Raw genomic sequence first — 12,447 nt, 5'->3', positions numbered from 1 at the left:
GTGAGTATTATATTTAATTATCTTATGTTGTTTGTTGTCATTCCTCAAGTCCTCTGATCCCTAGCTAGTCTACTTTCTTCTTTCTACCTTTCTGAGTCCTCTTATGATTGTTATATATACATTTACAAGTTATGTGCCCTTAGCTTTCAGCTGTTCTTAGTGGGAGGGATAGGGAGAAAGGTTCCATATCTACTGTATCTTTCCTAAAACCAGAGGTCTGGGTGTTGAAGTGTTTTTAGCAAGTTTTAGGCATGATAACAAAAATGTCATTTTATTATCAAGCAATAAATTTCTGAAGAGAGATAGTGGAAACCATCTTTCTTTCTTTCTTTTTTTTTTTTTACTTTTTATCAATGCATTTTATTATACACCATAGTGAGATTCAAAGTGACACAAACATACATGTACACAGCATTCAGTGTGTTGTGGAAACCATCTTTCTTTTAAAACTTATTGTGAATAGTGGAGGATAGAGGGGTATGGCCTGAAAATGTGGTGAGCCCTGGCTCTTGTTAGTCTCTATTTCCAGGCTCCTGGGCAATTCAGGTGACTGTGATGGCTGACTGTATTAATGTGTTTTTTGTTGTTGTTGTTGTTGTTGTTGTTAGTATAACAAAATATCTGAAGCTGAGTACTTGGACAGAAAAGAGTTTTTTGTTTGTTTGGTTTTTGTTTTTTTCTTACAGTTTTAGAGGCTGAAAGCCCAAGATCAGGTGGCTCCATCTGTTGGGCTGCTGGTGAGGGCCCCCTTGGCTGCCTCACAATATGATAGAAAAATGGGATGGGAGCCAGCTGTGTGCAGAGGAATCCAAGCCACGGAGTGGCCTTGTTTTTATAACCCACTCACAAGAGGACTAATCAGGCTCTGTGAAAACTCTTCTAGGGTCTTCACAGAGCAATATCCCCGGTGACCTAATGACCCCCCACCAAGCCTCACATCTTAAAGGTCCCAGCATCTCTGAACACCGCCACATGGAGGATAAAGTTTTCAGTACAAGAACCTTCAGGGAACCATATCCAAACCACAGCACGGGCCATGCTCAGAGATGCTCTGGGAGGGGAGGGCTCTTGATAGCTTGGGCACATTTAAAAGATGTACGGGAGAATCCTTCCATACACCTCTCTCCCTGATCTTTTATACATTGTATAAAATGTAAGGAAAAATTAAGGAGAAATTGTGAAGACTGTTCCTCCACTCCCCCAGATGGCTGGCCAAGATGCATTGTTCCCTTTATTTTTTTTTATCATGTTTGATTACTTTTATTGATGCATTTTAATTATATATCATAGTGAGGTTCATAATTATATGTTGTAGTGAAGTTCAAAGTGATACAAACATACATGCACGCAGCACTTGGCGTATTTCCCTCTGGATCCCACTCCACTCGTCTGCCTCCCATACATACTGGTGAGATTGGCAGTGGTACCTTCACATATGATGACTTGATCGTCATGTTCCGTGATTTGAACTGTTTCCTTTATCTGTCCCACTACTAGACTTTCTCCTCATTCATCTGAAGTCTCTTTTGTTTCCTGTTTTCTCTCTAGCGTCCACATTTGAGGGAAAATATCCAATCATTGGCTTTTGCAAACTGGCTGCTTGCCTTTAGCATAGGATTCTCCAGTTCCATCTATTGCCCTGCAAATACATAATTTTGTTCTTCTTTATGAGTGAGTAAAACTCCATTTTGTGTATATATCACATTTGTCTGTTGACAGAAACCTAGGTTGCTTTTGTAATTTGTGAATTATACTACTGTGAATTATACTACTATAAAGGTGGATATGCATGTGTCATGACAGCATTCTGACTTTAATTCTTTTGGAAAGACCATTCTTGGTTTCTTAACTGACTTTCTATACAATTTAGTATGGTTTTTGTGCCTTTGACTTCCTATTGGAATGTAGTATCTCTTTTTAAGCATCTGTTTCTGATATGGTTTGAATATGATTGAAATGTGTCCCCAAGGGCTCCTCTGTTGGAAGCTTTTCCTCTGATAATGGTGATGTTAAAAGGTGGTGGGTCCTTTAATAAGAGGGGCCTAGTAGTAGGTCACTGGAGGCATGCCCTCAGAAGTGATTAATTTCTCATGAGACCCCAGTCTCTGACTTTTTTTCTTGCCATGTGATATCTCTGTCACATGCATTCCTGCCATGATGCCAGTAACCATGAGGTTCTTACCAGATCCAGCACCATGCACTCATACCTTCTGAACTGTAAGATAAAGTCACTTTTTTCTTTATAAATTACCTAGCCTCGATATTTCATTATAGTAACAGAAAATGGACTAATACAGATTTATTCTTTGCTAGCTTCAAGAAGGATGAGAGGAATGTGGAACAGATAAAGTAGGGAAACAAATCTGTTCATGTTACATCATTTTACATGAAGTAACTTTCAGGAATTAGGTGGGAAGGGAGTTGTAACCAGAGGATGTTATGGATATAGATTGGCAATTGCATTTAAGACATTTACAGAATTTACCCATGTTAATTAAGAAGGTAAGAGGCCTTCTCTTTTTCTTTTTTGATGAAACACATTCCCTTTGCCATTATACCCTGGGACAGTTTTCCTGGCTTAGATGTAGGCAATGAAGAGATGAGGCATGGAATATACGGAATGGCACTGTTCCTGCCTGTTCTGTTTCCACCCTTGTAAACATCTCCACTTACTAAGGATGGAAAGATCTTCCAATACATATATGACTATTTAAAAAAAGCTTTATTAGTGAGAGCATTTTCTCTTTAAGAAGTTTTGGTTGATGAGTATGTCGTCTCAGAAATTGTGAGCAGTAAAATGATTTAGTTCAAATTATTTTAGAAATAGCAAAGCAGCTGTTGAAAAAAAAAAAGAAAATGTTTCCAATAATCATTTGATGAATCATTACCCTGAGTTCATCCAGAGAGCAGTGCTTCTTCTGTGTAGAATTCGTACAAAATTAGTCTTCTTTTGTGTTTCTTGTCTGGAGATTTATAGACCATTGAGGTGAGTTTGCTGCCTTTGAATGCACAGGGAAACATTTATGATTTCAAGACCCTTATAAAGGTTTTCTCTCATCACAGAGAAAATTTTACTCAGTGTAATTAGGAATTAGACATGGTCTCAAAGTAAATAATAAGTGAATAATGCTGCTCGGGAATTAGATACACAAAAATGATTAGTATTTCTCTTGCGTTTTGTTTTTGCAACATGTCGAATATGGGAGTAAGGAAAATAATAAGTATATTCATCTCCCAACTGTTTTCTCTGTGTGAGGGTAAAGGCAATACAGTAATGAAGAATAACATACCATGAGTAAGGCAGGTGATTTTCTGTTTTGTTTTAGAATATACAAATAGGTGCATTTGTGAATATGCACTAATACTCACTGCCTGTATTATCTGTTCTTCCCATTCCCCAGTACTTGAGATTGTAACCAGAGGTGCTCTTCCACTGAGCTACATCCCCAGCCCTTTTAATTTTATTTTGAATTCAGATCTTGCTAAGTTGCCCAGGCTGGCCTTGAACTTGTGATCCTCTTGCTTCAGTCTCCTAATCATTGGAATTAGAGGCATGCCCCACTATGCCTGACTCACTTCTTAAACACTTACTTGATTGACCTAGCTGGTTTTCTTCCATGTCACTGTCTTCCACTGAACAGAGTTATGTTAGAATAATGTTCCTCAAAGTAAATTATGTTCACAATGCTTCTATTATAAATCTAGAATTGGATTCCAATCAGAAGAAATATTTCTTCCACAGTAGGTTAATCAAGTTTCCATTGCAGACAATGGAATCCACACCAGTTATTTTAAAAGGAAGAAAAAATATTGCAGGGATTTAAGGATATTTCATAATAATTGGAAGGGCAGCAGGAGCCACCGTGAGTGAGTTTCCAGAGCCACCTGCAAACGATTGCTGCTGTACGGCTGCTGGCTTGAGAACCTGGTGCTGTGGGTGCACTAGCAAAAGCTGCCCGTCAGGAAGCTGCACCTCTGGACTGATTGGACCCTAGAGTCTGCAGCACCGCAAATTCTCTAGCTCTGCCACTGTGCTTTCAGAAAGTCTCATGGCTCATATGTCATGTTCTTTCACCTTCAAAGTCATAGTGAAAGTCACTTTCAAAGTCATGTGCTCATCAGAAGCTAGGCCATTTACAGATGTACCAGCTGCAAGGAATGCTGAGAAATGTAGTTCCTGACCCTTTAACTTCTAACATATAGGACATTACGCTAGAGAGAACTGGAGTGGTGATAATTGAGCTCATCAGCAGTATCTGCCACACAGAACCTGTGTGTGTGTGTGTGTGTGTGTGTGTGTGTGTGTGTGTGTGTGTGTGGAGAGAGAGAGAGAGAGAGAGAGAGAGAGAGAGAGAGAGAGAGAGAGAGAGAGAGAGAGAGAGAGAGAGAAAAGGGAAACAGACACCGGAGATTAAACTACCTTGGAGCTACAACTCAAGCTCTGTTTTTTTTTTGTTGTTTGTTTTGAATCAGGGTCTCACTAGATTACTGAGAGTCTAAGTTGTTGAAGCTGATATCAAACCAGAAATCTTCCTGTCTCAGCCTCCCAAGTACTTAGATTATAGGTGTGCACCACCTCATCTGGCTCCAGAGCATGTATTTTCTCTTGAGGAGAAGGTTAAGATGAAAAAGAAACTAATAGCTTTTTCTGAATGTGAATATTCCCTTTAGTTAAGCGTTGCTTTGCTTTTTTTCAATCCAGTGTCTAACCTTTCTTCTTTCTTTTTGCTGGGCTTGGGCACTTGAGCAGCTCAACTCTCTTATACTTCACCAATAAGTGCCTTCCCTTATTTGAGGATATGTATCTTGGAAACTCCTGAATTTGTGTTTTTTCAATTACAAAGTAAAATAGAGTTTATTTATTTGTATTTACTTAATATACATGTACATACCAGAATAAATAATTAATAAATACCAGAACCTATTCCAAGTGTTTTCTACATTTTTAATTATTTTGACTTAATTCTTACAACTAGATTATAAAATAGACTATTTATCATGATAGTATTCTTTTTGACCAAGTGTCTAGAGTAAGTAATTGGTAAGCGAGTAGGTCTTGAGTTAGTGCAGTTAACATGCAGAACAGACCATCCACCAAAATTACTCTGTGAATTTATGCTCTCCATGTTTATAAAGGCATTGGAAGACAGATGCCAGGTTCTCTACCTTTTTTCTTCATTCCCTTTCCCAATAGACTGTTCTTATACTGGGTTTTAAAGGTGATTCATCCCAGCTTGACATGTTGGCACATGCTTGTAATCCCAGTATTTGGGAGGCTGAGACAGGAAGATTGCAGTTTGCAGACATCCTCAGCTACTTAGTGAGACCCTATGCAACTTAGTGAGACCTTGTTTCAAAATAAGGAATAAAAATAGTGCTGGGGGTATAGCTCAGAGGTAGGATGCCCCTGGGTTCAATCCCCAGTACCACACACACACACACACACACACACACACACACACACACACACTGTATGACATTTGACTTTGTCAACAAGTCATTACTGAACATCTTGTGTATGTTGATTTATTAGTGGAGACAATGCTAGGTATATATTTTGACCTGTCAAAAAGGAGTTCACAGTCTAGTAATATAGTCATATTGTTGGAAGTTGCTTGGATAAAGGTAACCATAGGTGGGGCATAGAGAAGGTACAATGAATCTAGACTGGGAACAGATGGGGCAGGAGAAGGCTTCTTCCTGGGAGAAGGCTGGCCAAAGCTAAGAGCTAAATGGTGGGTTGTCATTAATATGATGTTTGAATGTAGGTTTCTCCAAATAGAGGAAGGAAGCAAAGCAGGAGATGACCCAGCTGTGTGAACATGGTGCTTTAGGGTGACCCTCAGTGGGGCCAGTGTAGCTCTAATGTAGGATGAGGGAGACAGGCCAGTTAGAACAATGAAGGGCTAGACAGGTTGGGAAGAATGACACTGAGTTTCTTTAAAAGTGCTTTTCTGGAGTGCCAACAGGACACTGTGAAGAATATTAAGTGAGAAGAATAACAAGATCAGGTGTGGCCTTAAAAAAATTAGTGCTGTGTAGAGGAGACAGAATGGAAAGAATAAGCCTCCATGGGTAGAGAACAGACCCCAGGGTTACACAGGGAGGAATGAGATTTGCGGCAACTCCAAGCTTTTCCTGGGTGGCAAAACTTTTTCATTTTTACACAGACTTCTGAGCAGGTAAGAAATGATGACTCATGGGGTAATAGAATGATGCTCCTGACCTGTGCTCATGAGGAAGCGCACAGTAGACCGGGGAACCAAGTGGTGGACATGGTGTAACTGATGTGGCCGAGGTTGAATTTCTCTCCTTTGCTTGGGGCACACTGATGGGTGCTTTGGGATTTTGCTTGGCACTTGTTACTTTAGCAATGCTTTAGTCTACTGACCTGGCCTTTTTAGCCATGTGTTTGGTGTCTTCGGCTGGAAAATAGGCTTTTATTTTAGCCTGCGGCTTACTTCCGAGTTGTCTGGGAAACTCAAGAGAAAGCATTGAACCAGGTCCTGGCTGGCCCCTGAGATGACAGGGTATACCGAGCCAACAGGCTGAGGGGGAGTTGGGATCTGGCCAAGTTGAAGGGCAATGAGAATTCAGGACCAAAAGAAGGAAAGATTTACTTGGTGGTGAGTGGATGGGCCAAGTTGTTATTTTGCCAGGATATTTTTTCTTTTAACTTTCTGTCCTGGTCAAATAGGGGTGTCAGAGGGAAGATTACCCTGTCTCTCCTGAAAGGTAGTCACTCAGCCAGGACTCAGCCTGTGCCCAGTGACCAGCAACCTCTTAGTAATTCTTTCCTCTAGCCTAGAAAGTAACTGTTTTTTCCACCCTCTGGAAGGAATCGTGGACATTGTGCTAATTCAGCCCTTTCTCTCAGGCCCAGAATGTTAAGCAACTTGTCCAAGTTTAACAGGGGCAAAAATAAAGGGGAACCTATGGCTGCCTGACTTTGCCAGCTACTCCTTCCCCATTCCCCACCACTTTCAAGGCTTCCTGGATGTCGGTCCTCTGTGGTCAAGGCTCCCTCAGAGAGAAAAATATAGGTGTGTGAAGTAAGTATAATAAAACAGATGAAATAAACACACCATAATAAAAGTTCTAGAATCAAGGTGGGGACGACAGAGAATGGTGTGAAATGAGGTCCATCTGAGAGTTGCAGGGTGGGAAGGTGCACCCTTGAGCTGACATTTGAATGGTGCTGTCTATTGAATACTTACATGCGCGTGTCTCTGGGCTGGCTTTGTGGCTATGGGGGCATCTTGAGGTACCCTCTAGGTTGAAGATAATTTGGTCAGATAGTGTTTGGTGGGGGAGGGGAGGGTTAGGTACCGGGGACAGCATAAATGGAACTATCTCAGGAAAGGGTTTCTTTTTTGGTATCAGAGTTTTCTTTTGGTTGGAAACACATCTCTGTTCTCTACTAGCTTTGGGCAAATAATTTACTTTTTCTGACCTCTAGCTAACTAATTGGCAACAATGAAAACAAACAAACTAACAAAATAACTTTATTCCAACTACATGACATTTTGGAAGAAGCCATACTATGGAGATAATAAAATTATCAGTGGTTAGTAGGTGAGGAAAAGATAAACAGATGGAACATAAATAATTTGTGGAGAGTAAAACCCCTCTGTACAATACTACAGTGATGTATACACTTCTTTGTATACATGCCCAAACCCATAGAATGTAGATCATGGAGAGCAAGCCCTATAAACTGTGGGCATCTGTGACAATGATGTGTCCACATAGGTTCATACTTGGAATGATCATACTAGTCTGGTGGGGTTGTTGATATAGGGGAGCTCTGCATGTGTAGGGACAGGGAGTATATGGGAACTCTGTGCTTTTTGTGCTCAGTTCTGCCGTGGTTATGAAAATGCTCTAAAAGACAAAGTCTATTAATTAAACTCATTAAGAATTTTTTTGTGTGTGAGATTATTATGTTGAGTGGTGATTGTATGAGAAGGGACAGGTCTCTGTTAGTTAAACCAATCAGTACATGTGGCTGAATTGCTGCTGGTTCTTTTGCTTCGTGCTTGGTTTTTCAAAATGTCTCTATCATGGGATAGAGTGGACACTAGAGGTCTTTTCATTTAGACTCTGGTTTCCTCAAGGGTAAGGAATTCTCTATTTCCCCAAATACCTAGAATAGAACTTTAATGTGTATGGGAAAAGAGGCAGTTAGAAACACCAGATCCAGGCCCTTCCTCTGTTGGGATAAAAGCAGTGTTATATCAGGGAGTTCGAGTTACCATATAAGAGACCCAGACCTACTATGTTCTCCACAGTTCTCACTATTGGTTCTCTGACTGCTTGCAGATAGAAAGCCTCAGAATAAGCAATCACATGTGTTAATATATTCTGTCCAGTAAATTCTCAAATGTAGGTGCTCAGATCTTTTGGAGCTGATAACTATGGGAGTGAAGGTCAGGTTCTCAGCTGTAGAGTGTGTCCCTGCCTGGGAATATTATATGTGTGGTGGGCTCAGTGCTAAGAATATTCTGGGTTTATGAACTTTCAGCTGTAGGAAGGCATAATTCATCGGTGGATCCTTGCTACTCAAAATATGGTCCCCAGGCTAGCTTCTAATTATCACCTGGGAGCAAGTTTATAAATAGAGTCCCAGCCAGGTGTGGGGGTGCACACCTGTAATCCCAGTAATTTGGGAGGCAGAAGGGAGACAGAAGGCCAATCTCAGAAACTTAGTGAGACCTTCAACAAGTTAGTGAGACCCTTTTATAAAATTAAAAAATAAAATGGGCTGTGGTTGTGGGTTGGAGATGGAATGCCTGATCCTGGGTTCAACCCCCAGTGCTGAAACAAAAATACAAAACAAAACAAAAGAAAAAGAAATACAGAATCCCAGCCCTCACCCCAGATTTTTTGAAACAAAACCTTCATTTTAACAAGATGCACGAGTGGGCTGTGTGCACATAGATGTTTGAGAAGCGCCAGTATAGAAGGCTGGATATGGATGACTTTTCTTCGGAGTACAGCCTGCCATTCCTCCTTTTTTGAATCTGATTGGCTCAGCTTTAACCCAGTTTATATCTGACTGTCTCCTTTTACATTCCTGAGGAAGAGTAATTGGCTAAGATCAGTGGGGCCCAGAAAGGCCACGGGGAAGGAGCAGAACATGAAGTCGCTCTTGATTTGAGGCTTTGTTTGCCTTGAGATGGGACACTGAGCTCAGAGTCCAAAAAGCATTTGCTCAGAGAAGCAGTGAACCTATGTATTTCTTAGCCAAGTTGTTAACCACGAGTTATTGGCCATCTTGTTCTATTTTCAGCTTTTCCCTCTGATCATTTCCTGTAGATAACTATTTTAAATGGAGATGATAGACATGAGAAAGATATTTCTGTTTTTAATAAGGAATATCATCTGAAAGAATTAGTGGCAAGAGACTGTAATTTTTGCTGGTGGGATTTTCCTAGCACATGATTTTCAGTAGTCCTGGGGTTTTCTATTGGAACAGAAAGAGAGTATTTTTAAAATTTGTTATATCATTTTCCCCCTAAAAAATAAGTGTAGAGATGTTTTGAGGTTTGGGTAAGACTGAGGTCATGAATTCTAAATGGAATTCTTAGTGTTCACAACATCATATTTGCAAAGCTAAACTGTTGGGGGTCTTTTTTAAGTGGGATATAAAAAACATTCGATTTTGGCTTTTAGTGACCTATTAGAGTGGTATTTTACTAGCACAGCCTTGTCACATGACCTATGAGCTTGCTTACCTTGGCTCAGTTAATTGACTTTATACTAATTGTGAAATGTAGAGATGGGTAAGTAGCTCTGGCTCAAGGCTTGGGGGCCAGGTTTAGATCTGAGTCAACTGTTCTACTGCCTGACTGTGTGTTGGTGGTGGGTCCTGGCCCTGATGGAGTTGTCTCTATGATTTTTAGCAGGGCACAAAGGCTCTATGAAGAGGCTATGTGTGTATCAGTATCTTGGGAATGGGGGTGTAGAAAGCATGTGTTATTTGAGAATGCACAGAGTTGTATTTCTTTATTTAAAAAAGTGCGGAAAAGCCAGGCATAGTAGTGCATGTTTATAATCTTAGTACTTGGGCAGCTGAGACAGAAAGATTGCCGGTTGGGGGCCAGCCTCAAGCAACTTAGTGAGACCCTGTTTTAAAATAAAAGATAGGGCTTGGGGCTTAGAGGTAGAATATCCCTGAGTTCAGTCTCCAGCACTACTAAATAAAGAAATTAATTAATTAATTAAAAATCTGTTTAAAAAAAAAAGTGACCTAAAGTGAAGTATTGGCTGGTGGCTGAAAGAGAGTGGGAAGAACATGAGACCAGCATGTTTGTCTATTTTCCTAGTTTATAAACAAAAGAGAAAAAATTACCAAAATCATTTCAGCAGAAGACTTTTCTACAATTGGGGCAAGTTAAAAAAAATACAGTGATAAGGCCGGGCATGGTGGCACACACTTGTAATCCCTGCACTTGGGAGGCTGAGACAGGAGGACGGCACAGGTTCAAAGCCAGCCTAAGCTACTTAGTGAGGCTCTCAGCAACTTAGTGAGACCCTGTTTCCAAATAAAATAGAAAAGAGGTTTGGGAGTGTATCCCCAAAGTAGAAAGCCTCTGGGTTCCATTCCCAGCAACACACACACACACACACACACACACACACACACACACAGATATAGAAGAGACACTTTAAAAGCTGTTGAGCTTTTTCTTTTTTAATTTTAAATTTAGGAATGCCTCAGACCTGGAGCAATGTTCTATTCAACAAGCTCTACCGTCAAATGAAGAAACAAAGCAGAAAGGGTATCATGTTCAATGTTGTCATGGCACGTGTGTGGGTAGATCTAGGTCCAAACCCAGGTGGCTAGGCTTGCATCCTCTGCATTTGTAGTTTCATATGAGTTGAGACTGGCTTTATATATATTTGCCTCTGGATAACAAGCGCTTTATATGTGTAGCTGGTATGCAATTTCTGCTTCTTTCTCAGCTGCAAAAGACATTTTCCTCTAAGTCTAATTAAGTAGGGTTCCCAGGTTCCAATTACACAGATTGGTGAGGTGTTTCATATCAGCAGTTGTGGGAGTATTCCTGCCGTACCCACACAGTTTGGTTAGAAAATTGAGTTCATTCTGGCGATGCTGAGATGCTCAAGGGCCAAGCCTGTACTGCCTGTCTCTGGGTGGGCAATGGGTGTTTATTTTCTTCATGCTCAGCATGGTCACCATGATACATCTTGGGGCTCTTATGGCTGTGGCTGTTAGGTCATGGTGCTCAGGTGTTATATCCACTGTGTTGGAGGTTTCCATCTGCCCTTGCTGGGGTGCCACATAGACATGGGACCTACTACAGATGCAGGCACACCATCCTCCACCGACACAGGGCTTTCCCAGGGGAAGGGAAGCATCTCTCTCATACTTTCATTGCAAGTTTACATGAAATTAGTTAATTCTCTCTCGATTATTCTGTTGCCTGTAAATGACAGCAAGGCTTAACATGAGTGATCTTAGCAATTTTATTAGTGTCCAATTTACATTTCTCTTCTTAATGAAAGTGTCTTGGTATTTAAGCTGTTTGTGTGATGGCTCAGTTCATTACTTGTTCTATCTATGTGATCTTGGGTAAATGAAGTAAGTACTTAAGCCTCTGTTTCATCTTTTACAAAATGAGAATTAATAAATAATAGTTTTTATCCTGTAGAGTATCCCAGGGGATCAGATTGTGCAAAGACACTGAGTTATATAGAATGTATAAGGTGCACTTGGAGAATAGCCAGAGGGGATAGTTCAGGGTGGGTGGAAAGTCTTTGGTGGGGAAAAAACTAGAAGTGGGTAAGTGCCATTTTATAGAATTCAGGCTCATGTTGGTCTTTTTTTTTTTTATGGTACTAGGGATTGAACTCATGGGCATTCTACCTCCGAGCAACATCCCCAGTTCTATTTTTTTAAATTTCTTCTATTCTTTATTTCTTCATTTTGAAACAGGGTCTTCCTGAGTTGCAAAGGACCTAAGTAGCTGAGGCTGTCCGCGAACTGCAGTCCTCCTGTCCAGCTTCCGGAATGCTGGGATTACAAGTGTGTGCCACCACACCTGGCTTGGTCTTCTTTTAAGTTGTGTTATTAACTGGAATTTGTATTAGGATTCAGACATATACTAAACCCCCTCCTAATACCAACTCCTGTTTTGACCTATTTAGGATCCAACCGACTTTGAATGGAGCTTCTGGATGGAATGGGGGAAGCAGAGGCTGGCTTGGCTCCTCCTTGGCCACATGGCAGTGTCTCAGATGGCCACCCTGCTTGTAAAGAAGGTATAGTTACATGTGTATTATTTACTTTTAAGCCTCTTTTTCCTCTACTCTTTGTGAAGAAAGAATCCTAAGCTACGGTAGTCTCCCTGAGAGTCTAGAAATTTTGCTACTGACCAATATGGCATTTAAGATAAAGGTGAGTTTTACCTTCTCATCCTG

The 12,447-nt window shown here is 40.7% G+C and overlaps 1 protein-coding gene across 3 annotated transcripts in view; it reads left to right on the top strand.

The window, feature by feature from the left end:
• The window catches only part of HHAT (hedgehog acyltransferase), a gene marked incomplete at both ends in the record, with an annotated part of 308,381 nt that overhangs the window by 21,963 nt on the left and 273,971 nt on the right, over nt 1–12,447 (top strand). For all 3 annotated transcript variants that reach the window (XM_080699073.1, XM_080699072.1, XM_080699071.1), the window contains one exon: nt 12,175–12,288. In XM_080699073.1, the coding sequence (XP_080555199.1) occupies nt 12,175–12,288 (114 nt within the window). The remainder of the gene's footprint in view (nt 1–12,174; nt 12,289–12,447) is intronic.

The sequence above is a fragment of the Muscardinus avellanarius genome (assembly GCF_963383645.1).
Source record: "Muscardinus avellanarius genome assembly, chromosome: 7".
In the NCBI taxonomy this organism is placed as follows: domain Eukaryota; kingdom Metazoa; phylum Chordata; class Mammalia; order Rodentia; family Gliridae; genus Muscardinus; species Muscardinus avellanarius.
This window is presented reverse-complemented; position numbering and strand designations above follow the sequence as displayed.